Source organism: Mus caroli, chromosome 19, assembly GCF_900094665.2.
Source record: "Mus caroli chromosome 19, CAROLI_EIJ_v1.1, whole genome shotgun sequence".
Classification (NCBI taxonomy): domain Eukaryota; kingdom Metazoa; phylum Chordata; class Mammalia; order Rodentia; family Muridae; genus Mus; species Mus caroli.
The window spans coordinates 33,123,462-33,151,212 of NC_034588.1; the positions used below are offsets into that span (position 1 = coordinate 33,123,462).

At 39.3% G+C, this 27,751-nt stretch overlaps 1 protein-coding gene and 1 long non-coding RNA gene across 7 annotated transcripts in view; one reads left to right on the forward strand and one right to left on the reverse strand.

Annotated features, from left to right (window-relative positions):
- Window positions 1-27,751, forward strand: part of Hectd2 (HECT domain E3 ubiquitin protein ligase 2) — a 96,692-nt gene that overhangs the window by 29,870 nt on the left and 39,071 nt on the right. For 2 of the 6 annotated variants that reach the window (XM_021151526.1, XM_021151527.1), the window contains exons 1-2: window positions 7-249; window positions 14,642-14,771. In XM_021151526.1, the coding sequence (XP_021007185.1) occupies window positions 118-249; window positions 14,642-14,771 (262 nt within the window). In that variant the 5' untranslated portion in view covers window positions 7-117. Of the gene's footprint in view, window positions 1-6; window positions 250-14,641; window positions 14,772-27,751 lie in introns of those variants that run through there. The other 4 variants (XR_003835564.1, XM_021151530.2, XM_029472590.1 and 1 more) reach the window with 2 other exon arrangements.
- Window positions 19,050-27,433, reverse strand: LOC110285399. The gene is made up of 3 exons (XR_003835565.1): window positions 27,293-27,433; window positions 21,897-21,953; window positions 19,050-19,115 (listed from the first exon to the last, which is right to left on the reverse strand). It is a non-coding gene; the product is annotated as an uncharacterized LOC110285399 (long non-coding RNA).

Here is a 27,751-nt window from a genome sequence, read left to right on the forward strand (position 1 = left end):
GCGGTTGGAAGGAGCCCTCTCGCGGCCGCGGCAGCAGCAGCAGCAGCAGCGCCCGCCCCGGCTGCAGTCCGGCCGCCGCTGCCGCCGCCGCCTCGCGCCTCAGCCGCCCGGCCAGACATGAGTGAGGCGGCTCGGGATCTCTCGCCCAGAGCGCCGCCGGCGGTAGCCGCGGCCGCCGCGGAGGAGAAGAAGGGGAAAGAGCCGGAGCGCGAGAAGCTGCCGCCCATCGTGACGGCCGGCGCAGCCGCGGTAGGTGCGGCGGGGGCCGGGGGGCGCCCCGGGCGGTGGGTTGAAGGCGGCCTGGAGAGGGGACGACAGGGAAGTCGCGCCTCGAGGGCAACGGCCACCACTTGGGAACCGCGCCTTCCACGCTCTGGGAGTGGGGTCCGCTGCCTGATGCTGGGTGTTTGCTTGTTTTCGGGGGTCTGGCTCCCGACTTTCTGCGGAGGGTCGGCATCCTCTGTTGGATGAGCATGGGTGCCAGTTGGGCGTCAGGGAGGTTTTCCCTGAGGGGGAGAGCCTGCCCGTGGGCGCCAAGGCAGCGCTTCCCTTCGCTTTTGCGGTCCTTTCTCCCCTCGGGTTGAACAGTCTCAGAGAGGAGTTTCCTCCTAATTCTGACCTTTCCGTTGCTATCCGGGTAGTGGGAGGCAGATGCCTCCCTGGATGCTTTTATTTATTTTTTTTTTCATACGGTACTGACGTGTGATTTGAAGGAGCGAGGCTTTTTCTTCTTTTAAAACTCGGCTATCCAAGCTTAAGCGTGGTAATTTCCCAGCTGGTTTTTGCAAGGGTTAATTTGGAAGGCGCCCTCAGCCTTCAAACTCCATACTGCCAAATGATGTCATGGGACATCATCCCCTCTCTCCCTTCCCCCTGTTTGTACTTAGTGGTTGGGAATCTGGTTGCTTTATGATTAACTTCTGGTTTTGACATTTTTATTTGACATAGTATTTAAATACTTTGGGCAAGTTTGCTTTCATGTATTTAAAGATTATGACTTGTCAACGCATCTGTACGTGACAAAATAGTAAAAGTTTAGGGAATATTATACATTTGAAAATTTTCTACTTGCAATTAGTTTCTAGAAGCCGCCCTCCTAAATGACTAAGAACTCACTAAAATAGCTCACTCTTCTTTATAAAGTATTAGTATCAGAATAATGTTATGATTTGGTAGGTTTCTCAAAAATGTCTGAAGCCTGTAATGACTGGAAATTGTTAAAGACAACTCTTTTATCCTAAGTCAGCGCAGCAAATTGTGGACAGCAATGACACACATTTTAAAAGCATAACTACAACTGATTGGTAAATTGCAGCTGTAGTTAGGAATTACCTTGGGAGATGCTTTGAAGCAATTTGTCATTCACATTGTAGTCTGTTGGTGCACAGGGTTTTCACAGCTTTTTATGTAGGATTTCTTAATGCCAATGTAGTTTGTTTGTTTCAAGTCTGGGTATGTGTCTAGTGTGTGTATACGTGTGAGTATGGGTCTATGTGTATGGAGGTCATATATACATGTGACCTGGTGTTGGTCGTCACCCTACACTTTGGCAGTTTTTTCCTAAGGTGGTTATTAAGAGGGAAAAGGTATCACCTGCTTTTAGAAGCAATGAGTTTAGTTTCTAACAGCTAGTACCTTTCCCCAGATTATTTATATATAATGAAGAATATATTATATATAGCAAATAATGTCTATTATTTATCTATATTATTTACATATAATTTCAGTGGAACTGAAAGAAAGGTTTGGAACTTTCAGAAGCTGATACAGTGTGGCTGGAAGTCTAACATTTGTTCTCTGAAGCACATAGGTCTTAGTAATTTCAAGTTTTTCAGATTTTAAGAAAGTAATCCTTTTAAGTATTACCACATGTAATAACTACAGTGAAGTCCTGGCCAATTTCCTGGCATCAGTACTATCTAGAACTGTAGACAATGTATTGTCTGTTCTGTTCAGTGGAATAAGGTTAAAAAACTTTTACTTGCCTTATGGCATTTCAAGGCATATCCACATTTGTGCTACCAAGTGAATTGCAAAGACACTCTTTTTCAGGATGTGGACTAGTCAAAAAGCCTATAGTTTAAGAATTTTTTAAAAATCTTTGAACATGGAGGATAAAAACAGTTTGGAATAGAAAACTTGGGATTCTGAGGCAGTTTCTGGTGGTGCCTTAAATTTTCTTTTGACATTGATACTGCTGTTGGATTTTTCAATGGGAATTTTAAGAGAAAAATGCAAGTATGTATTGCATATTTTTCAAGAGGATTTTCAGAGCTGAAATTTTGAGGCATCATGATAAAAAGCCTAAGGAAAAAATATGCTGACATCTGAAGATGAGGAAAGCCAGGGTATCTGGGATGACCGGATTCTCCAGTGGAGTGGGGAAGGCTTGATGGAATGTGGTGAAAAGAGAAAGACAGTTTATTGCCTCCTAGTTTATTTCCAGACTCTGTAGGGCTTAAGTAGAACTCAAGGTTTGTTTAGTATCCTAATTGACATCAGGAACTTTGGGGGCCCTTTTAGTGATCCTTCCTTTTTACCCAAATTAGTAGCTCCACCCTTCCAACTTGAGTTTATATTTCAATTCAAGTGGCCCTGTAATCATGTGGGGTTTTTTTTTCCCAGAAAATTACTGTGCCATGGTTATGACGGTGTAGAAACAAGTAAGAGTGACAGCTCACTAAAACAGAGGTCAGATTATGCTGATCCTAATAAGGCCAAAAAATATAAGCTATATTCTGAATATTTAAAGAGGGGTGCCATGATGGGAGAGAGAATGGTAGAAACTGTAAATTCTGATACTACCTCTATGCCAAATTCCATTCAGAAGATTCCTGACACAGGCCTCAAACGAGACTGACTGGAGAGTTACTTTGGTAGGATGTTGGTCCTGACTCACATCCCACCCTAAGACACCAGTTTTCAATTTGATGTACAGTAAAAATCAACTGGGAAGCACTATGACAGCCTAAATGCAAGCTTTTTTTTTGTTGTTGTTGTTGTTTGTTTGTTTTGTTTTTTCGAGACAGGGTTTCTCTGTATAGCCCTAGCTGTCCTGGAACTCACTTTGTAGACCAGGCTGGCCTCGAACTCAGAAATCTGCCTGCCTCTGCCTCCCAAGTGCTGGGACTAAAGGCATGCGCCACCACGCCCGGCCCAAATGCAAGCTTTTTAAATCAGAATTTCTGAGACTGGAGACATATTTTTCTTTTAACTTCTTGATAAAACTAAGAGTGAACACTGATGCTCTAATGTACTGAATTAAAAGCTATGAGCACAGCTCAGCAATCTGTGTTTTAAAACTACATCCTCATCCCAAATCTGTTTAGCAATAGCTGTCAAAGTGATTCTATGAAAGATGGGGGACAGGGGTTAGTGAAAGGAATGGCTGTTTAAGTGTCTCAGTGAGAGATGCTCAAGAGGCCCCAGGTGATGGAAATTAGACATACTGAATTCACTAAGGCTGGCAGACTGAAATGAAGACAAATATGTAAATTAGTGATTTAATACAAATATTAGAAAAACATGGTAAATAAAGGAAAAAATACACAAAGGAGAAGCAGAATTAACTGTGGCAAGTAGGGATGAGTTTTATTGCTTCCTTCAGTATTAAATGAGCTGAATGGGAAAGAGCAGTTCTCAATGGAATGGAATATACCAAGGAATTAAATAGATTCAAAAAAAGATAAATTTTATATAACTAGAGAGGTGAAATCAGTTTAAACTATGTGTGTGCACATGCGTGAGTGTGAATGTACGTGTGTGTACATATGTATTTTGCTGAAGATCAAACTCAGGGCTTTGTGCACATGCATTCTATCACTGAGCTACATTTCCATCCCTAGTTTGGAATTCAAAGGGAAGCTTGCCCTCAAATAGAAGATGAGGAACTGTGTCAAGTAAGCAGTAGAAGCATTTAAGGGAAAACACAAGGTGTATGCAGAGGACAAGAGTGACAAGTTTGTGTTGTGTATGAATGGGCTTGCTGGAACCTCTGGACCACGATGGAGCTACCAGTCACTGAACATATGTCATGCTTAGCTTTGCACTAACTGGGGTAGAAACACAGACAAGGCTTAACCAGAATGTCGCACCTCCGGTGACCTGGGGCTAATGGATAGCAAACACATCAGTATGTCAAAGCCACAGTAATTCTAATGTTCCTAGTTACACAGGACCAGTCCCACTTTAAACAGTGGGGACTGAAAATTCTGAAAACGATTAGGGGAAAGGGAAACTTGGCTTTCTGTTTAATTGGCAAATGTTCAGGGGGGTGGGGGTGTAGTATGTTTTTGTTGGGATGTGTTACATTGTATGTACATGTCTATGGACCAGAGTCCTTACAAAGTTTATACATGGTTCAGAAAAGATGGTTGGTAAAATCTTATTTCTTTTTGTTAAATGATCTCAATAAAAGCCCACTGGAACTCCCCCCTCCCCAGAAAAAGCCACAATAAGCTACAGAAACAGTTTGCAATATGGAGATGATCAGTGTGTGCAGAACCATGAAGAAAGGCCTTGAAGTAAAGGTAATTATTTAAGCTGGCTGGCCATTGAAGGAATGATAGAATCTGAACGAGCAAAAGGAATATGTAAACAGTGGGGAAAATAACTTGAGAGGCCTTAAAGAGAAAAATAAATTAAGTAACAATAAAACAAGCCCAATGGAAACTTGCCGAGGAGTTATGTAAGGATGCGAGAGGGCTGGAGAAGGTTGGACATTTCCACTGTGGTTAATGGGAAGCCTTTGGAATTCCTTGAATAGAGGAACAACATAATGAAGTTGCTGGTAGTGTGTAGTTAAACTGGAGGAAGTAGGAGGAAGAAAGTGAAGGAAGGAGGGTTGTGGTTCACGATTGAGATGGTGAGCACACCCACTGGAGTGCTGACCACAGGATTAACTGTACAGAGTAAAAGAACCCACACAGTGTGGAACCTCGGTGACAGTAATGAAAGATAGAAGGATGAATACAGGGGAAAAAAGACTTAGTTTCAGAAAGGGTTTCTCAGGAGGAAGAAGAAGAGGAAGAGGAGGAAGAGGATGGAAAGGAAAAGAAGGCAGAAAAAGGAGGAAGAGAAGGAAGAAGAAGAGGAAAAGAGGAAGAGGAAGAGGAAGCATATTAAAATAAAACAGTCTAGCCAGTAACATTTTTAAAAAATGTTGTGTGTGTGTGTGTGTGTGTGTGTGTTTACCTAAACTCTGCACAGCTTAGCATTTTGAACAGTCTTATATATGTAACCTTTTGTGCATTTTGTCTATCATATTCTAAATGAGGTGATGTAGGGAGAGAATGAAAAAATAATAGTGAATGTATCTTACATAATTTAATAAACTAAAGATTTTTTAAAATACATATGACCTGACTTAGTGGTCCATGCTTCCAGCCTAGCACTTTTGGGAGATAAAGGTAGACCAGACTCTTGAGCTGTAGGACAGTCAAGACTACATAGTGAGCCAGTCTGTCAGTGAATCAGTCAGTCTATCTGTCTCTCCTCTTTTTCAAAAAAGCATATGTAAATAATATAACTGTTGAGTGCATATTCTGTACTATACATTTTTCATGTGTCATTTAGTCAGTTAATACAATAGAAAGCCACACGACAACCTCATGGATAGAGTATTATCCCATCTTCTGGGACAGATGTGGGAATCAGATTTCTTGTATATTGCCAAAGGGTAAAATGATAGTGAGCTGCAAAGGTTGTTTCAAAATTCTCTCCCCAATTCTGAGCGCTCTCTGGTGGCAAGATGTGGCACACAGAGCCTCTACCTAAAGCAGTAATTCCAATTTGAAAAAGAGGATGTGGTCCAGCAATATATTAATTCAATTTTTTTTCCAAATGTAGGAATATTATGTCAAATAAATATATTCTAGATATATGATCATTTGGTTTTAATGTTATGAATATGTAGTTTTAAGTTCTATATAAAACAAAGCAATCTGATAAAGTAAAAATAACCTCTTAAAGAGAGATTAAAATAGTACTTAAAGAGTTTTCAGTTAAGAAAAGAAGGCTGGTAGCTATATAAATACATATTCTGGATGTCTAATTTTGAGTGGATTATAAAGTCTCTCAACTCTTTTTCTTTTTTTTTCTTTTGGCTGCAAGGCCAGAATGCACATCTGCTCATTCTCCCATTCATGTTTAATTCAGGATTTAGAACACAAATAATTCGACTATATTTAGCAATTGGAGAAAAACATGCTTGTAAATTGTGAACCAGAGAATGCCCCCAAAATGTCAACTGTGAGACCACTTTGCTATTTTTAATTCTTTGTCTATAAAATGAGGAAAACAATACTAATACCTACCTCTCACATAATAGATATGAAATCTAGAATAATGCACATGAAAAAGCTACATCTGTAGTGAGAAATCTATTCCTATTATTTGGGCATTTTTCTTACCAGCCCTCTGTATCAAGTCTCAAGATCTGTATCTGTTGCCTTTACCCATCTATCTCGTTCCAGTCCACACAAAATTAAGGGATACCTTGCAATCTGAACTCTTCAATGTAAGAGTTTAGATGAATTTCTTTTTGAAGAAGAAAAATAACTCCATAGGGGAATATAGCCTAGTGTTATCAAAATTAGCAACTTCTCTGTTGCATTTTAAAATTAACTTGCTTATTTTTAGAGTTGAGAAGAAAAAGATCAACAGTGGATGAATGAGGAAGTGGGTGGAGCTGAGAAGACTCTGGGAAGCTTTGGTTTCTGTTTTTCACCTACTTTTTTCTAGCATTACAGTCGTATGTATGGATTAAATTTTTGTTTTAAAATAGTTTTCTGTCAAAAAGTACACATGGTATGTACTCACTGATAAGTGGATATTAGCCCAAAAGCTCAGAATACCCAAGATACAATTCACAGACCATGTGAAGTTCAAGAGGAAGGAAGACCAAAGTGTGGATACTTAAGTCCTTCTTAGAAGGGGGAACAAAATACCCATGGGAGGAGTTACAGAGACAAAGTGTGGAGCAGAGACTGAAGGATAGGCCATCCAGAGACTGCCCCACCTGGGGATCCATCCCATATATAGTTACCAAACCCAGACACTATTGTGGATGCCAACAAGTGCTTGCTGACAGGATCCTGATTATTGCTGTCTCCTGAGAGGCTCTGCCAGTGCCTGACATATACAGAAGCGGATGCTTGTAGCCGAACATTGGACTAAGCACGGGGTCCCCAATGGAGAAGCTAGAGAAAGGACTGAAGGAGTTGAAGGGGTTTGCAACCCCATAGGAGGAACAACAGTATGAACCAACCAGTACCCCCAGAGCTCCCAGGAACTAAACCACTAAGCAAAGAGTACACATGGCTCTAGCTGCATATGTAGCAGAAGATGGCCTTGTTGATCATCAGTGGGAGGAGAAGCCCTTGGTCCTGTGAAGGCTCAATGCTCCTGTGTAGGGGAATGCCAGGGCAGGGAAGCAGGAGTGGGTGGGTTGGTGAGCAGGGGAAGGGGAGAGCACATAGGGGATAGGGGGTTTTCAGAGGGGAAACCAGGAAAGGGGATAACATTTGAAATGTAAATAAAGAAAATATCTAATAAATTTTTTAAATTAAAGAATAATTGAATTAAAATATTTTTGTGTCTTTTGTTTTATTATTTTATGTGTCTGCATTTGTACACCATTTATGTGCTCGCCTAAGGAGGTGGTAAGCCTCAATGTGGTGGTAGGAATCGATCGAACCTGGGTCTTCAACAAGAACAAGTGCCCTTTGACCATTGAGCCAACTCTCCAGCCCTGGTTAAAATGTTTTATGGTTAGCCTTGTATAAATAACTACTTGTTTTAAGTTGATATCCCAACATTAAGAGAGATCAGTGTGGCACAGTTAAAATATTGTTTAGGGCGGGGGTGGCGTGTAGCCCAATGGTAGAGCACTTTGCTAGCATGCACAAAGTCATGTTCCATCCCCAGTACCAGGAGGGCAGGTGTGCAGATCACAGACTGGAATGAATACATTTGAATGTATGATTTAAATATAAAACTAATAGAAATTTTACTAATTAGGCTGAATTGAAAAAATCATTCTTGAAGTTGTTATAAGAGGTACAATAGTTAATTTGAAGTTAATTCATATGCTTTTATTAAAGAACAACATGATTCTTAATAATTAGATGTAGAATTGTGACCTTATTCTAAAAGGAGTGTTTGGGTCTAGAGAGATGGCTCAGTGGGTAAGAGCACTGACTGCTCTTCCAGAGGACTGGAATTCATTTCCCAGCATCCAAGTCAGATGGCTCACAATTTCCTATGACTCCAGCTGCAGAGGATCTGATGCTCTCTTGTCTTGGAATACTTGCACAAATGTGTACACACCTATGCACAGAGGTACACACAAACCTAAAGCCTAAAAGAAGTATCTTGCTGAAGCTTCAGTGCTTGTGTGTGTGTGTGTGTTCTGAAGTGAATGAATAAAGCTCAGAGAGCCTTACTTTCTGATGGTCAATGAACACTGGAGCTCAGTGCTTCAGGACTGATGGTCACTTATCAGGTGTCTCTAGATTAATTGCATTGTGACCTTTATAGTGGAAAATAATGTTATTTTGGGCTTAGAGTCTTGTTAAGATGAAAGTGAACTACCTTGTGCCAATTAGGCAATAATAAAAGTTATTTTAAAGAATATTATCTTTATTTCTTAGTGTCCTTTAAAAGATATGGTTCATACTAAAATTCTACTTTGTGCTGGTGCTATTTAGCTTAAGAAGAACATTTACAACTTAAGAGTAGCTGACTCCATATTTTAAAGGAAGATTGTAAAATTAGTACTTTGGATCTAGCATCTTAGCTGTGGGAAAAGAACATATTTTTGCCTGGTTTCAAGACCTGAAATAATTCTTTAACAGATTCTAAATGCACTTGAGGTCTTATGTCTCATATGATCCTGACTGGTAACTAGGAGAGTTTATTTTAGAAATTGACAATAATTTAAAACATAAAACACTACTCATTTGACATAATAGCCTTTACTGAATACCTCAGGAAGTCATTTATTCTTTTGTAAAAGTGGTTTTTATACTCATCATAGGTATAGGTAGTCCATCCTGATTCCTTGAGGCTGAAGGTTGGATTTTGTAGACCCTAGAAATTCAATTTAAAATATTTTATTCCAGAGACTGTAAGATGGGGGGAGATGTTACCATATTATAGCAGTGTGTGATGGAACAGAGGCAACTATACCTTTATCAGGTATTGTGTATGTTAGAGTGTAAACAGAAATGTCTATCTTCTAAAGCAGTTTTGGAGGATGGAGGATAATCAAAGTAAATTGTACTAAAATTTTGTGTACAACAGAAATTGGCACTTAATGAAAACTGAATACCCCTCCTCTGGTGTATAAAAGAAAAATATGATTTAAGAAATTAGAAATTTGACTCAGATACTGTTCCTCAGTAAATTTTGAAAGTGGTAATTCAAATATTCAATGAAAATAAGCTTGAATATATATGATTACATGTTATTACAAGTGGAACAGGTATTGTAAATATTTTTGTATTTAACTTTTTAAGATTATTTAATATTATAATCTTACATATTACCTACATATTTTTATGATTTTTATGATCAGAAATTTATGGAGGCCCTTATGTGTTAGCAAAATGCAATTTAGTGTAGTTACTACATAACACTTTGCTGCTGCTTGAAATACTGAACTTTCTAATAAATTCCTGGGCAATCTCTGCCCAGGGAATGAATTCTATTACTTAGTGTGCTAGCTTGAAGTGTTCTTAGTGTATTTTTCTCTCAATGAGCTGTTAAAGTTCAGTTCCCTGCCCCTCCAGCTCCCAGGTCTTTGTGCTTCACTCTGTAACAGCTGGTTGAGTATCCTCCTACTGTCTATTCTTCAACACACACAGCCCACTGTTTGCAGGCTGGCCGTGTTCCAAGATTTCATCTCTAGTAGTCAACTGTAGAACTCCAGTTAAGAAGACTGAACACCCTGCAAGTCAGTTGTAGTCTTAAGTTTAAGAAGGTGTAATATTCTTTAACTTTCCCGTCTCCATCCTCCCCACCCCCCAGCCCCTAACTTTAGCCAAGTTTATTGGCAGTTCTTGTCACTGCCTTCATTCTCTAGCTTCCCATTCATTTGTCAGTTCATTCAGGTGATTTCTGCCATGCCATTCCATTGAATCTGTTTGAAGATTTTGTAATCATTGGGATAGACACATTCTCTATTATTTCATATTCTTGAGTTTTTATAACTTTCTTAGTTTTCTTTTTCTTTTAAATTATCTTGTGTGTTTTATGCATGCATGAATGTCTGTGCACCATGTGTTTGCCTGGTATTCATGGAGGCCAGAAGAGAGTGTCAGATCCCTTGAAACTGGGGTTACATACAGATGGTTGTAAGCTGCCACGTGGGTTTTGGGAATCAATGCTGGGTCTTTGGAAGAGCAATCAGTGCTCTTAACTACTGAATCATGTCTCTAGCCCTCCCACTTCGTTTTTAATACACTGCTTTCTTCTGGATTTTCCTACTTTCATCACTTATTCTTTACTTCCTATAGTATCTCACATACAGTTTTACCCTTGTATTGTTCATTGCTGTATACAAAGCCCCATTAGAAAACGCCAATTAATTTATCATATAAAACATGTTTGTTAGTGAGCCTTGGCTCCTTGTCTAGTTACTCACAAACTGTATATGTGTCTAAATCATCCTAAGATGTTCTTCCAATAAGCCCTCTGACTTAGAGTGAGGTGCCAAGATGTTTTTTGAAATTTGAAACATTTTACATTGTCTATTTCTCGCATAACTTATTCGACAGTTTCTTCATCCTCACTGTGCATCAGACTTAGGCTGGAAGTACTGCTTTCCATTTTGTCCTTGGCTAGCCAGGCTGTTTCAACTATATCAGCTCAGGTTTCATTTCTTGGAATTGGATTGATTTAGCTTCCAACACTATGTTTCTCTCTTTAGCAGTTGCATAGCAATTTAACTAAATTATTTTAGTATTATTTCAAAATCTCACAAGTGAACTAAACAGTGTTCCTAGAGGCTTTGTTTTTATTAAGACAGGATAATAAAGGAAGGGAGAAGGGAAAACACCCGGAAGTCTTCCCCAAATTGTTAGGATATTGGAAGTCTGCCTCTATGAAGGCTACTATAGCTAGAGATTCTGTGATGTAGTGATTTACAGGTATAGACTTGATACTCATTAGAGTGGAATTTTTAACTGTTTCTCATGGTCTGTGAACTTGAGAATGAATGGCATTTCAGGTTCCTCATCTGTACAGTGAAGTGTAGGTATTGTTCTAGTTTGCTTTGCTGTTGCTATGATAAACTCCATAGACAAGGTGGGAGAGGAAAAGGTTTGTTATATCTTATAGCCCATCATCAGTGCAAACCAGTTAGGAACATAGACAGGAAGGAACCTGGAGCAGAAACTATGGAGGAGCTGTCTTACTGGCTTGTTCCCAGGCTCATGTTCAGCTCTTTTCCTTGAACAGCTCACTCCCACCTGCCTAGGGATAGTACTCCTCACAGTAGGCTGAGCCCTCCTGCATTAATTAGCAATCAAGGAAATGCATCATAGATGTGCTCACAGACCAGTCTGATGGAGGCAGTACTTCAGCTGAAGTTCTCTTTTCCACATGTGTCAAGTTGGCAACCAAGAGTAGCCACCACAAGTACCTGTATCATAAGAACGTTTTAATATAGTAAAATATCAAATATAGTAGAAGGGGTATACAGCCACTCAACAAGTGATCTGTTCAAGTATGTTTTTATAACAAGTAATTTGAGTAATTCTTCTTTGTAGTTCTAACCTTTAATATGTATGATTCTGAGACTTCTGATTCCTTTCCCATATCTATTAAAGCCTATATTTTCAGTTACATAATGAAGTGTAGATTTTTGATGTCTGTGTTCTTGGGTGTAGAAGCAGCCCTGCCATTCCTGCTACACTTCCTCATTTGTTCTCCATGTTAGTTTGTAAGAAAAGGTCTCCCCTCACCACTTAGCTACACTGGCCAATTACCTGGGTGTCTGGATACAAACCCCAGTTCTCCTGCCTATGCATCAAACACTTTACCAACTGAGGCATCTTCTCAGTCCAGATATGTTGAACTTTTATAAATAGTGTTCTCTTCACTAAATCTAACACAGAAATATTAACTTGGGATTCACTAAGCAGCAAAAACAAATAACATTAGCAAAGTCAATGAGCAGCCAAAGATATTGCATATAAGAAAATTGCATCTGTGTACTTGTGGAGATATATTCTTCAGATTCTCATGTCTGATTTCATTTTGGGCAAAGCCTGTGTGCATGTGTGTACATTTTTTGTGTGTTTGGATACACATGTGTGTACAAGTTCAAGTGTGTACATGTATGCACATGTATACTCATGCAGTGGATGTCAGTGGACAACTTTCAAGGCATTTTCTACACTTCAGGGTCTCTCTCAACTGATCTGGAGTTTGGCCAGCAAATTCCAGAGACCTGCCTGTGTCCACCTCCTCAATGCTAGGATTAAAAGCCTGTACTACCATGAGAATCAAATTTAAGTCTACTGTATGGCTGAGCCATCTCCATAGCCCAGCCAGCACCCTTCTGTTACTTGTCAGCTTCCGACTTTTATGACTCTCAAGTGACTCCACTGTCCTTACCTGTGAAATAGGAATTAAATGATTTCCAAAAGTCACTTAAATCCAGACACTTTTAAATACTATGTGTATAGTATCTGGAATTCATTTTCTTTAGGCCCTTTTAATACTAATAACCTTTTTTAAAAAAGATTTATTTATTTTATACTTATGAGTACACTGTAGCTGTCTTCCGACACCAAAAGAGGGCGTCGGATCCCATTACAGATGGTTGTGAGCCACTATGTGGTTGCTGGGAATTGAACTCAGGATCTCTGGAAGAGCAGTCAGTGCTCTTTAAACTTCTGAGCCATCTCTCCAGCCCTCAATACTAATAACCTTTTAAAAAGAAAAACACAAGTAGATTTAGGGCCTGTGCACAAGTTATGTCAAGCCCTGTAATGAGTAAGGACTCTAGTGCGGCATAATGGACCAATCTAAGGACAGTTACTTTCTCTGGAGTAGTTTAGATACATTGTAAGATTTAACAAAAGTGATTGGCTTTACAGAAAAGTAAAACATGGAACAGAGTTGTTATGAGTTGTTGTTTCAGTTACACAGCCCAATTCCAGTGTATAAAAGCTCTAAAAGGTTTTACTATTGTTAGTGTATATAGCTTGTGGGTCAGGAGTGGGTCTGCTTTATATAATCTATCACTCTAGACCCAAGCTCATGAACAATCCAGAGCCTCAGCTCTTAGCATCTGGCATTGTTAGAGTGCTGGAGAACAGCAAGAGCTGGGATTTTCCCCACCAGTCTTAAATGTGTCATCACTCCTTTCCAGAACTTATAGATGTGATTTCTGCTTCTAGCCTATCAGAGTTAATCAGATGACTCTGTAAAAGGGAAGCAAATATGGAGAGAACACACGAATATTTGGTGAGCAAAAATATATCTGCTATATTATGTATGAGTTGTTTCTAAAAGAGTAAATGGAATCAATCTGGTGACTAAATAAAGAAGTGAAAAAGAACCTCTTCTTTTACTATGAAAGTAAACTACCATTAGGTTAAAAAGAGATGTTGGGCTGGAGAGATGCCTCACTGGGTGAAGGTGCTTGCTATGGAGATTGATGACCTGAGTTCAGTCACTAGGATCTACATGTGCAGAAGAGCGCAGCTTCTCTGAGGTTACCCTCTGACCTCCACCTGTGCAGCATGGCACACATTTACATGGGCATGTGTACGTGCACGTGTACACACAGTGTGAGTTAAGTAAGTTAACTACTTTTCTCACGATTCTGGGAACTGAAAAGTGGGGCATGTGGTGTAGATCGATGATCTTAGCATTGGAGAGGCTGAGACAGGTCAAGGCCACGCTAAGCTACAGAGCAAGTTTAGGCCACCAGGGATGTAAAGAGGCCTTGTCTCAAGATCTGGAACATCAGGTCAAAAGAATCCAAGAACTAAGAAAAGGCCTGAAGTCAGCACTGAGCTTACTTCTTACTTTGTTTTTTATAAATTATATTTTATTTTTACAAAATACAGATTAATTAAATGTTTTAGGAATTTTTGGAGTTGTTGAGATGGAAAATATGTTAATGGATAGCTTCTTTAGCATGTTCTATGGTCTATACCTAAGGATCCCTATATGGTTAGAAATCCTGGTGTACCTACAATTTAATTATAATGCTTTGGAAAAAAGCAACACTCAATGATTTGTCATTTTATATGAATTTTTAAATCAAATCACTGTAAAGACTTTAGTAAATCAACTTATAACTCTTAAATTATTAGAATTTATAGTTTTAGTGATCATAAAAGCAGTATTATTTAAATATTTAATTAAAGTGGTTAATATTGGTGGACTATATACTATGTACAAGAAATGGTGTTAATTATTTTATGAGTAGACCTTGTTAAACTCATAATAACTGTGAAGTAGGTATATTGTTGCCATCACCTTTGCAAACCTCACCGGCATATAAGTAGTCAGATGATTGCTGCGGCTCTCTATGCTTATGATGATTTGGTCAGTTGCATGTACGACAGTTTCATCGTCTTTCTGACATGAAATCTAAATCTTTAAAACACTTTGTCTTTAGGGCTTGGACAGAGGATCCAAAGGCCAGATTTCCACCTTCAGCAGCTTTGTCTCGACTGTCACCCAGAAGAAGGAAGCCGCTGAGAACAGAAACTCACCTACACACCTTGCTCTCCCTAACATCAGGAATGGTAATAGTCTGTGTGTCTTGGCTAAAAGTCTAGTATAGTATTAAACTACCTAAAATGTACTTTAATTATTTAGCGTTTGTGAATAAGTTTATTACAAAAGAGCAATAAACTATGTAAATATTTAGTGTTTCTTTGTATAGCTTATTTTATCATAGAAAATATAGATTGCTTATGTTTCTTCAGGATAGCTTTCCCTGTGAAGACACAAATCTTTGAAGTTTGGAATGCCCTCATACTCTAGCCAAACAACTTATGTGATGACTTAGTCTTACAAAATCTTTCTTTATAGAAATGCATACTAGGGCTGGTGAGATGGCTCAGTGGGTAAGAGCACCCGACTGCTCTTCTGAAGGTCCAGAGTTCAACTCCCGGCAACCACATGGTGGCTCACAACCATCCGTAACGAGATCTGGCGCCCTCTTCTGGAGTGTCTGAAGACAGCTACAGTGTACTTATATATAANAAANAAANAAANCNTTAAAAAAAAAAAAAGAAATGCATACTAACGTTAGACCTACTGTACAGTTTTAGAGGTTAGATCCCTAGAACTTTATTTCTGAACCTCTATCTTCAATAACGTCTTTCTTCCTTTGATTTATTTATACCTACACCCACACATATTTGTTCCAACATATATATTGATTTCTACTTGGACATGTCAACTGAATAACGAAACTTATTTATATAGTTGAGAAGACTGGATAATGACACTTATTTATATAGTTTAGAAGACCATTTCATTGCACCCTCACAGTAGTCAAAATCTCATCATATTTATCTTCCGTTGCTGCATAATGAATTGTCACAATGTCGTGGCTTTAAAAGTGCACTCAGGTATTAACTCACAGTTCTTTAGGTCAGAAGTCAGGGTGGATGTTGCTAGGTTCTCTACTTAGACCCCCTGCAAGGTTGGAATCAAGACGTTGGTTGGGCTGGACTCTACACAAATATTCTTTTCCAACCTCCTTTTCCTCCTCCTCCTGGCAAAATTGATTTTTGTTGATATGCCAACACCTTTCCTGACTGTCATATAGACATATACAGTTCCTTCCCACATGTCTTCTTACTGGTTCTTAATAATATCAAAGCTATTCTTTCAAGGCCAGTAGCAGGGTTCTTTTCTTGATTTATTTTTTTCTTTTTGCTTCTTTCTCCTTTTTTAAAAAAAAGGATTTATTTATTTATTTATTTATTTTATGTAAATGAATACACTGTAGCTGTACTGATGGTTGTGAGACATCATGTGGTTGCTGGAAATTTGAATTCAGGTCCTCTGCTTGCTCCAGTCTAAAGATTTATTTATTCTTATCTAAGTACACTGTAGCTGACTTCAGACACATCAGAAGAGGGTGTCATATCTCATTACAGATGGTTGTAAGTCGCCATGTGGTTGCTGGGATTTGAACTCAGGACCTTTGGAAGAGCAGTCAGTGCTCTTAACCACTGAGCCATCTCTCCAGCCCCTTCTTTCTCTTTTTTAAAATCATTATTCTTTAATCATTTTTTTACAGTCCAGTCATTATCCCCCTCTTGGTCTGCCCTCCGACAGTTTCTCATCCCATTTTTCCTCCCTCCTCCCCACTCCCCATTTCCAAGAGGGTGTCCCCACCCCCAACCTCTACCCTGCTCCACCAGACCTCCCCACTCCCTGGGGCCTCAAGTCTCTCAAGCATTAGCTGCTTTTTCCCCTCATTGAGGCCAGACCAGGCAGTCCTCAGCTGTATATGTGTCGGGGGCCTCATATCAGCTAGTGTATACTGCCTGGTTTTGAGATCTTGTGTGTGTGTGTGGCAGGGGGGGTCCAGATTACATGAGACTGCTGGTCTTCCTGTGGGGCCTGCCCCCTTCTTCAGCTTCTTCCAGCCTTTCCCTAATTCAACCATAGGGGTCTCTTGGCTTCTGTCCGTTGGTTAGATATAAATATCTGCATCTGACTCTTTAAGCTGCTTATTGGAGCTCTCAAACAGAGGGTGGCAGGTGGGGTGGTAGGCATCCATAAGCACATTATAGCATTTTTAATAGTGTCAGGCCTTGGAGCCTCCCCTTGAGCTGGACCCCAATTTTGGTCTCCATTTTTGTCCCTGCAGTTCTTTTAGACAGGAACAATTCTGGGTCAGAGTTTTTGACTGTGGGATGGCAACCTCAACCCTCCACTTGATACCTATCTTTCTGCTGGAGGTAGACTCTACAAGTTCCCTCTCCCTACTGTAGGGCATTTCATCTAAGGTCCCTCCCTTTGAGTCCTGAGCGTCTCTCACCTCCCAGATCTCTGGTACATTCTAGAGGGTCCCTCCACCTCCTGCCTCCCATGGTTGCCTGTTTCCATTTTTCTGCTGGCCCTCAGGGCTTCAGTCCTCCTCCCCCAATAGCTGATGATGTTCCCCCTTCCCCTCCCTGTCTTCTCTCCCACCCAGAAGGCATGTTAACCTTCTTGAGTTCTTCAGCTTTGCCTTTTGCAGCCAGTGTAAGATCCACTTGTAAGAGATTTGTGTAATTGGTTTTGTCTACCTGGATTGTCTATTTGTTTTAAGGTCACATCTACAGGTTCCTGGTTTAGGAGTGTTAACATTTAAGGAGATACAGAGACCAAGCACAACAGAGAGCTGTAAACTTATGGAGTATGACAAAGTCAGAGTGTGGTGGATAGCAGTAACCTTTGTTTCATTTTTTTGTGCATGCCTGTCCCTTGCTTTCTCTCTCTCTCTTTTTTTGGGGGAGGGGTTGTTTTTTTTGAGACAGGGTTTCTCTGTGTAGCCCTGGTTGTCCTGGAACTCACTTTGTAGACCAGGCTGGCCCCAAACTCAGAAATCCGCCTGCCTCTGCCTCCGGAGTGCTGGGATTAAAGGCGTGGGCCACCACGCCCGGCTTGTCCCTTGCTTTCTTATCAGTACAGATACTTTGATTTGTGAACTTGGCTTGTCAGCTCATGTGCCTATAGGTTTTCAAATACATTTTTTACTCTAATTATGTTCCAACTAGCTAAATTTCCACCTCTTGCCTTTTTTTTTTCTCATAAGAGCCAGTCTTGTGGAATCTGGACTTAACACCAAACTCACTCAACTTGGAGTTTTTGCATACATCACTCTACTTGAACAGTTGAGCAGACTTTTTTACCTTAATAGAACTCCAGTCTAGACGTCTGGCTGTTCTGTCTGGATACCACCTTAGTTCTGGTATGCTCACATGTCACGGGTGCTACAGAAAGAACGCTTTTATTGAATGGGAATTAGACTGAGTCTTTATGTAGGCGTGCATATAATTCCTTGGGTTTTTTGAGAAGTCTTTCTCACTTGTCAATTAAGATTATTTCTTCAGAAGTTTATAATTCTTAGCAATTGTTATAATTTTCTTCTTATGGCCAGGCATTCTCTTAACAGCTTATCTCCCATATGATCTCCAAGTGGAGTTAGAGAAGCTGTGGCAGCCCAGTGTGGGTTCCCCCAGTGTGGGTTCCCTAACAGCTGAGGGATCCATTCCTCCCTGGAGATCGCATGGCTAGGTAAGCCTGTCAAGTTGGCTGTCTTTTGAAAAAGCTGAGAAGTGTAGGCGTTTTACCTACTATAGCAGCTGCTAGGGATGATGCAGCATCTTCAAAAAAGAAAGAAAGAAAGAAAGAAAGAAAGAAAGAAAGAAAGAAAGAAAGAAAGAAAGAAAGAAAGGAAAAGGCCTAGAAGGTAAGTAAAGTAGGAGTAGAATTGTGTGGGTAAAACAACTTAACTTTCCTTCCTTCCTTCTTTCTCTTTCTCTTTTTGTATTTTTCTTTCCCCCTTTTAGACTTACCTAAAACATTTTTTTAAAAACTTCACAAAATACCTTTAAAAGAAGCAAAGCAGTTCTTCCGTAAGCCTTTTGAGATGTCTCTGTTTTGTTGGTAATTCAAGAAAGAGTGGATATGAACTCCCATTTTCCCTAGAAGCCAGTATTTGATTCCAAGCTCAGCTGATATTATGAGTTTATTCTTAGCAGAGCCTTGGTGTGGCCTGAACTCTGCAGTTCTTACTTGAGGAATACATGTCACTCTGAAACAGCCAAAGGGAAGAAAGGTTGTCTGAACTCGATGGTTAGGTCTGCATGAAAGGCCTGTGATGTATTTGCAGGTAAAGCAGTGCAGTTTCCATTTAAGAGCACTGTGAACGGCAGACAGAAATAGGTGGTTAGAGGAAACCTGGGGCAGGGGTTGCTGTTTGGGGTGAGTAAAGGACTTGCCACTTGAGGATTTTTACTTTGGAAGTATCTCTAAGGCCTCAACCCTGGTCTTCAGCTTTCCTGGACTAAATCTCTAAGATCTTCTAAGCCAGTCAGTGCCTTCATTATTTTCTTAACTATTCCTGAAGAAAAGTGCATCTGAAAAAAAAAATATTTTGCTGTATTAGTTCACTTATCTTTTTTACTACTGTCTGCTCCTAAAATGTTTCTTTTGGAGAGGGGACAAGCTATTGTTTTAGATCAGAATAACTTTCTGAATAGCACATTTATATGATTCAAAAGTGGGCTCACTTTAAGCCACCCTAAAGAGATGGTAAAATAATTATCCATTTAATGAGTTAGTGAACTTCTCCATCCTAGAATTCCTACCCCCAGAGCAGGCACTGTCTTACCAGAGCCACAGACATGCAGCTTAGAAGTCTGTCTGCTTTTCTGAACTACTTGGAAAACAGTTTTCTCTTTTATTCCTTCTCTTTTCTGAGCCTGCTCTCCTGACTCATTGGGCTTCCCCAGCACGTTGACTTCACTCCTCTACACCTTCGCCTCCCAGCCACATGACTGCCTACCACCATGCAGCCGACCTTCCTGCCACCCAAACTCAAAGAGCTCAGCTGTTTTCCTTTTCCTCTCCAGTCTGCCTCTGGGCAACTGCTGAAGTTTATAGTTTGTCTGTCTGGGGCTTTTCTGTTAAACACTAATAGAATTGTTCCAGAGCTTAGAAAACACAGCTAAGAATTAGTAGCTTCCTATGTGTCACTGTCACATTGTTTTCCATCTCCTGTATTCTATTGTGTAAATAGGAACATAGGTATTTTCTCAGGCTGCAGAGATGGCTCAGCGGTTAAGAGCACTGACTGCTCTTCCAGAGGTCCTGAGTCAATTCCCAGCCACCACATGGGGGCTCACAACCATCTGTAATGGGATCCAATGCCCTCTTCTGGTGTGTCTGAGGACAGCTTTAGTGCACACACATATATTAAATAAGTAATTCTTTTTAAAAAATTAATATATATATATTCTCATACATACATATTTTTTCCTACATGTACATCATCCAGCACCTTGGATTGTTATTTTTAGCTGTCTTATTTGAGGTATCTTTCTTGTTCTTTATAATTATATTCCATTATATTAGACTTATATGTTTATTCAGACCTCATTAAAAAGAATGAGTTGTGTCCATCCTTTTTTAAAGAGCAGAAACAGTACCACAACAAGTGACTTTATATATATATTCCATTTTGTTCATCTGCAAAGTGTTTGTAAGATATTCCTGGAAGTGTAACTGTCAGATCTGAGCATGCATATATTTCTAGGTTTCTTGAGTTTCCAATCCAGGCATCTCTAGGGCCTAGCATCTGTGTTTTATGTAGTCTGTAATTGTTAAGTGATTTTCTGAGTAAAGAAAGGAGTAGGAGATAAATCTTCTGTGCTGGCTTGTTTGCCCTAGTAAGATACCTCATCCTTCTCTGGTCTTTAATTCTGTAGGAAACATCTAGTATGAAACATCTAGTTCATTAAAGATGAGCTTCTACAGAAATAACTTGTATTTTTAATGCAAAGAACACTTCAGTCATGCTTAAGAGTTTTACATACACTTCACTGCACTTGGTAAAAAGTCCATCTCCCCAACCCAGTGAATGTGTTACTTTTTTTGGCTCAGATGGCTAAAGTTCTGTGAATCATAGGGTTCCCTCCTCTTTTTCCTTTCTCCCTCCTTCAGCTTTCTTTTTGCTAAATGTTCAGAAAAGTCCTCTTACAGGCAGTGATGTAAACACCACCTGTCATAACTAATGTTCTCTGGTCTTTCCTGGCTTCTGCTTCACGCTACAACTGAAGTAGTCAAAAACAGCACAAGAGCTGAACTGAGTTAGGGAACCTTTAAATTGTTCCATTATGCCTTGCATGGTGCTCACGCTGTCAGCTGACTGCCTACACCTCTGTGCACTCTTAACCATCTAACCCTCATAGGGCTTTGTTTTATGGTCACAAAATGGGGCAGTTATGACTAATGAACTATAAACGTCTTCTGTACCTAAGTTTTATAAGTAATAGCTAAGATAGAATTTGTCAGTATAATGATTTTGATTGATCGTTGAAGGATGTTTCTGGTTTTGCTAGGGTGATATTTTGGATACATTTACAGTTTATTAGCGCCTGTTTCTCATAGGTGTGCCTTCTGCTACTTGACTTCATTCATGGTCAAAGATTGGCCATTGTTCAATATTGGAAAAATACTCAATAAAAGTCTCGCAAACCGAATCCAAGAACACATCAAAATGATCATCCATCATGATCAAGTAGGCTTCATCCCAGGGATGCAGGGGTGGGTGGTTCAATATACAGAAACCCATCAATGTAATCCACTATATAAACAAACTCAAAAAAAACCCCAAACCCCACATGATTATTTCATTAAATGCCGAGAAAGCATTTGACAAAATTCAGCACCCTTTCATGTTAAAAGTCTTAGAAAGATCAGGAATTCAAGGCCCATACCTAAACATAGTAAAAACAATATGCAGCAAACCAGTAGCCAACATCAAACTAAATGGAGAGAAACTTAAATCAATCCCACTAAAATCAGGGACTAGACAAGGCTGCCCACTCTCTCCCTATCTATTCAATATAGTACTCAAAGTTCTAGCTAGAGCAATTAGACAACAAAAGGAGGTCAAAGGGGTACAAACTGGAAAGGAAGAAGTCAAAATATCACTATTTGCAGATGATATGATTCTATACTTAAGTGACCCTAAAAATTCCACCAGAGAACTCCTAAAGCTGATAAATAACTCAGCAAAGTGGCTGGACATGAAATTAACTCAAATCAGTAGCCTTCCTCTACTCAAAGGATAAACAGGCTGAGAAAGAAATTAGGGAAAACACACACACACAATAGTCACAAATAATATTACATACCTTAGTGTAACTCGAACCAAGCAGGTGAAAGATCTATATGACAAGAACTTCAAGTCTCTGAAGAAAGAAATCGAAAAAACTCTCAGAAGATGGAAAGATCTCACATGCTCATGGATTGTAAAGGTTAATATAGTAAAAATGGCTATCTTGCCGAAAGCAATCTACAGATTCAGTGCAATCCCCACCAACATTCCAACTCAATTCTTCACCAAGGTAGAAAGAGCAATTTGCACATTCATTTGGAATAACAAAAAAGCCAGGGTAGTGAAGACTATTCTCAACAATAAAAGAACCATCCCTGACCTCAAGCTGTATTACAGAGCAATAGTGATAAAAACTGCATGGTATTGGTACAGAAACAGGCAGGAAGATCAGTGGAATAGAACTGAAGACCTTTTACATTGTTTTGTCTTTGGGGGAATATCTTTAAATTCTTTCTTTTCTCCCCTGACCCTGTCTCCCTTTTTCTCCCTCCCACCACCAAGGATTGAATGTAGGGTTTTGAGTATAAGAGGCATGCACTATACAGAATCTAGCCAAGTTGTCTAGACTAACCCCAAATTTATGATATTTCTCCTTCAACTTCCTGACTAGCTGGGATTATAGGCATGTAATTTTTGTAGCCGTGTCTTTAGTTATTAAGACTTCTTTGACACACCCTGCATATTTCTTTTACAGAACTTTCTTATGTCATGATTTTTTTTAATCCATCAGAAGAAAAACCGATAGCTTTCTAAGATAGGTTTCCACCCTGCCTTCTTTCATGGATTTTAAAGTCAAGTTTTATTTGTCTTTGTTTTTGTCTTTTCCACATTGGAGACTTTCGATCAGAAATTTATATTTAGTTTTCTGCCTATCATTTGCCCTAAGGAAAAAAATAATTGAAATCTGAGGCCTGGGTAAGGTTATTAGACTTAAGCTTTATCATAAGATGATATGGGTAGGCTTCTGTTTAGGGACGTTTGATTAATTAACATCATTATTTCTTTTAATAACGATGCCAGATTCTCCAAGAAAGCTGTAATCGTCTCTTGTGGTGTGGGGGTAGGGAGACCTTATGAAGTGAAGCTGAATTGAGTGATTTAGTAGGAAAATGGAAATGAAAGTGGTCTCTTGATAATTTTTAGAATTTAGCATTTAGCATTTTCTTCCCGTATTCTCGCTGCTCTTATCACCTCAGATAACGTTTCTCCCAGGCCAAAGTGCCAATTGTATTCTCTCCAAAGAATGTAAATTCCTGGATTTCCACTGGAGTAGGAATGGAGAGGCATTGTGACCCTGTGACAAAGAGAGACCAACTAGGGATCTAGTCTTCAGCTTGTCTTCAGTTTTCACTTTAGTTTCTATGACCTCCCTATTTAAATAGCCATGTCCAGATTTCCTCTCCTTCAGGAATTCAGTAGTGTAAATGAAGTTCCATTTCATCTTACTTCATTGAGCCTTCGTGTTTAGCTGTCATGAATCTAAGTCAGTGTTTACACATTCTTTTTAATTTTGAGGCTATATAGCCTTTTGAATCTGCAGGTTATGTCATAAAAATAAGAAAACTTTTTGTTGAAGTTTTAATGGAATTTTGAGAGGAATTAAAAGTCTTCTCAACTGACCATTTATCTTCAAAAGCATCCATTTGTTCTTTTGTGTTTTTTAAATTTATTGTGTATATATCTAAATGTATGTAAATATTGTATATATGTATAAACCTATCACATACATGCAAGCTCCCAGAGCCTCATCATATCCCTTGAACCATGCCAAGAAGTTGTGATTGCCAGGTGTGGTTGTTGGGAACCACACCCAGGTCTTCTGCAAGGGCAGCAAGCTTTCCTTAACTGCTGAGCCATCCCTTCAGCCCCTTTATTTGTTTAAGAGATGAGACATAAAATTCTGAGAGATGACTTGATTTTCCCAATGTTACATTTTCCATTATTTATTTGTATTATAACAACCACCTCAAAATTTAGTAGTTATTGGAAGGGAATCTTTTTTTTTTCTCCTGAACATCATCTGAGGTGGCTTGAAAAATGGGGACCTAGAGTTACCTCTGAGAGCTTGCTGAACATTTATGTGTCTGGAGTCTTAGACTGTAGATGGGGCTGGGACTAGGTACCTACCTACCTGTGGCCTTTTTAATGTGGCTTCCTAACTTCTGTACAGCATAATGACTGAATTACAAACTGAATATCCCCAAGGAGGAAGCCAAACAAGACTTGCATGGCTTTTTATAATCAAGTCATGACTTGTACTAAGTTTTATTATCAGGGATTCATTAAGGCTGGCCCATATTCAAAAGGATTGCAACTAGACTCCTTCTTTTGATTGAAGAAATATCAAAGAACTTATGGGCATATTAAAAAACCACCATATATGTGGATATAATATGTAGATCGAGGAAAAGAAGATAGGGCTTTTGATTCTTCCAAAACTGTCTGTAGAGCATGTTGTAGAGCAGGACCCCAGACCTGAAAGGAGGCTTTTAGATAACATGCACATTTTACTTTTCTTTGCTACTCTACAGCAGGTCACGATATTAATCACACTGCTGAGAGATTTTTTTATATTTGATTGTTTTCTAAGTCCTGTCTACTTTGTTTTTGAATTGTTGTTGGAACCGAAAATAAGACAAGAGTCTTGTGACCTCAGTTTCTTCAAAACACAGAACTGTTGTTGAAATGTGTTTTCATGCTCCTTCTAGGTGTAGCAGATAAGAGTGAGTTTACTTCAGCTGTTGTTACTCATATGCCTGTCTTGGTTAGGGTTTCTATTGCTGTGAAGGGACCCATGACATGGCAACTCTTACAAAGGAAAACATTTCATTGGAGTTGGCTTACAGCTCAGAGGTTTAATCCATTTTCATTATGGCAGAAAGTGTGGTGGCCACACAGGCAGTCATGGCACTAGAGAAGTAGCTAGTAGTTCTTCATCTGGATCAGCAGGCAACAGGAAGAGGGTGAGACACTAGGCGTGGCTTGAGCATCTTGAGCCTCATTGCCTACCCCAGAGACACACTTCCTCCATCAAGGCCACACCTCCTAATAGTGCCATTCCCTACGAGGGCCATTTTCATTTGAACCACCAGAACCTCTATGAAAAAGAACATTTTGGCCTGTCTTTGTGGTTGTGTACTTTACTTGGGTGACTCGTCTTAACCCTCAGAGTATAATTGTCTGATGTTCTGTATAGAGTTGCCTATTCATGAAACTGTAGACCCCCTCATTTTAGGCCACATTTTCCCAGGTTCCCACCAACTAGAGCAGTAACAGATATTTACAATGTGAAAAATTCCAAAGAGCTGATAGTGTGAGCAAAGGAAGGTAAGTACTCCTGGTCAAGCAGCCCTTACACCCCCAGGTTGGCCTTTCAAGTTCTCTGCAGCCTTAGGAATGACTGACCATTTCAATAATTTTATATCAAAGCTAATGTTCTAGGAGCCTCAGTGACTAAGGTTAACTGAGTAACTCAACAAGCAGTAGATTAAGTTCCTGATTTTCAAGCTGGGGCTTTCCCATTATTCATGAGACCTAGGGGATGATGTTTTGCAGTTGTGCATTAAAGCAACCACTCTGTCTGTCAGGACTTCCGTGTCAGCAGCACAGAGACCTAGGTTGCTTCTCTTGAACAATCTACATAGATACTTTTGATTATCTCTGAGCTACTGTTACTATATTCAACAGCTATGCAGGAAGAGTCTTTATATAACCAACCGAAGTTGCAGTTGCAGAAGTTGCAGAAAGCTACATATGCCATTTTTCAACCAGAGTCAATCCATAAATAGTGAGATGGCAAAATTTTGCTAATAATCTCACTCCTTTATACATAACAATATTACAGTCTACACGCATTTTAATATACTACCTACCAGCCCTCATCATGCTTGTATTCTTTTTACATTGGCTTCAAGTGTCTTACTTAATGTTTCTAAGCAACAAGCTAAAATAGGCAGCAGTTTATTAAAAGGAAGGAAAATTATTACTGCTTATCAATTTAGTATGGTGTGTTCCAAGTATTGACTGAATGAAACCTAAATGGCATGTTTTCACAAATGTATTTTTGCTTTTTTATACTGTAGTACAATATCCTCATATATTGCAGTTGCATATGTCAGAACGAAGATTTTCCTGTTTTATTTATGATATTGATATGAGGTTTAATTAATCACCATACTTATTGGTTCTCTCATTTGAGTTGAACTTTAATAAAAGCCATCTGTGAGAAAAGGCAGAAAACCACTCTCTAGAAACAATGCTTTGATATTTAGGGACATAAGAGCAGCTGTGAGCTGTTATTTTTCTTCCCTTAATAGCTGAATGTCACATCCTGTAATTTGGCTTCCATTCACTGATATGAGCAAAGGATTCTGAGACTTCATTAACATGCATGTTAACATTCTGTAGTTTTCATCAGTCACATTACCTTTGGAACTAAAAATAGAACCTGCTGTTGGCCTCTGGTGCTACCTCACTGGACATCCTCCCAGCCTCAGCGTTACTGTCTCTCTTATATAAGACTCTCCTACTCTCAGCCTCTGCCAAAACCAAGTTCTCTTACTAACTTGTATTTCACTGTTCTACCTCAGCATGGTATTAATAAAAGTGAGTGGGTATAAAAATGTGCATGCATATAAGCTTAATTTGTGAATAAGCTGATTTATATTTGAATGAGTCTGTTTGTGTTTAATAGAGGGTGTTTATAGCCAGATTGGGAAAAGTGTGTGGGAAGGGATAGGAAAGGGTAATTCTAGTGAAGAACAAGGAAAGATGGAAGAGTCACAAAAGATCATTGTAAAACATGTCCCTCACTATTAATAAAAATGTTTAAACATAAGAAATTATTTTTGGAAATATTTAATTTTACTTGATAATAAATTAAGTCTTAATCAAATCTTTGTTTATAGTACAAACTGCTAGATCTTTAATATTTGCATAGTTAATGAGAGGTATAAAATAATTATAGAAACTTAGAAATGTAATAATCTATAGACTGTGTTTTCAGAATCACTGCCTTCTCACCTCACATCACTGAATAAATAGAACATCACATAGTACATCCCTAGACAAGCAACATCAGCGTCACCTAGGAGCATGTTAGAAATGAATTTATGTCTTGCCCCCACCGGCTTCACCCAGACCCTAAGGAGGGCTCAGCCATCAGTGTTTCAAGCTTGTAAAACATGAAAGCCATACTCTATGACATATGAAAATTTGAAAATTCAACTATCTTCTAACAGGAAAATTTTATTTTAAAATACACTGTGTTAGCTAGTTTTCTTATAACCGGAACAAAATACCTGAGAAAATCAACTTAAGGGAAAGGAAGATTCAATTTGAGTTACTGTCTTAATCCATTATTACTTAGCCCCATTATACACGGGACAAATACAGACAAGTAGGGTTGCTCACCTCAAGGCTGCTGGAAGGTGAGAGAGACAATGGTCTGGTGATAAGATAAACCCTTCAAAGGCACACTTCAGTAAGTAACTGGTGGTTTGAATGAGAATGGCCCTCCTAGGCTCATAGATTTGAATGCCTGGTCACCAGGGAGTAGCACTGTTGGAAAGGATTAGGAGGAGTGGCATTGTTGGATGAAGTATGTCAATGCAGGTGGGCTTTGAGGTTTTCAAAAGCTCAAGCCAGGGCCAGTGACTCTCTCTTCCTGCTGCCTGCAAACCTGAATATAGAACTCACAGCAGCTTGTCCAGCACCATGTATGCTTGCATGTAGCCATGCTTCCCACCATGAAAATGGATAACAAAGCCTCTGAAACTTGAAGCAAACCCCAGTTAAATGTTTTCCTTATAAAAGTTGCTGTGGCCATGGTGTTTCATAACAGCAATAGAACGCTGACTAAAACAGTAACCT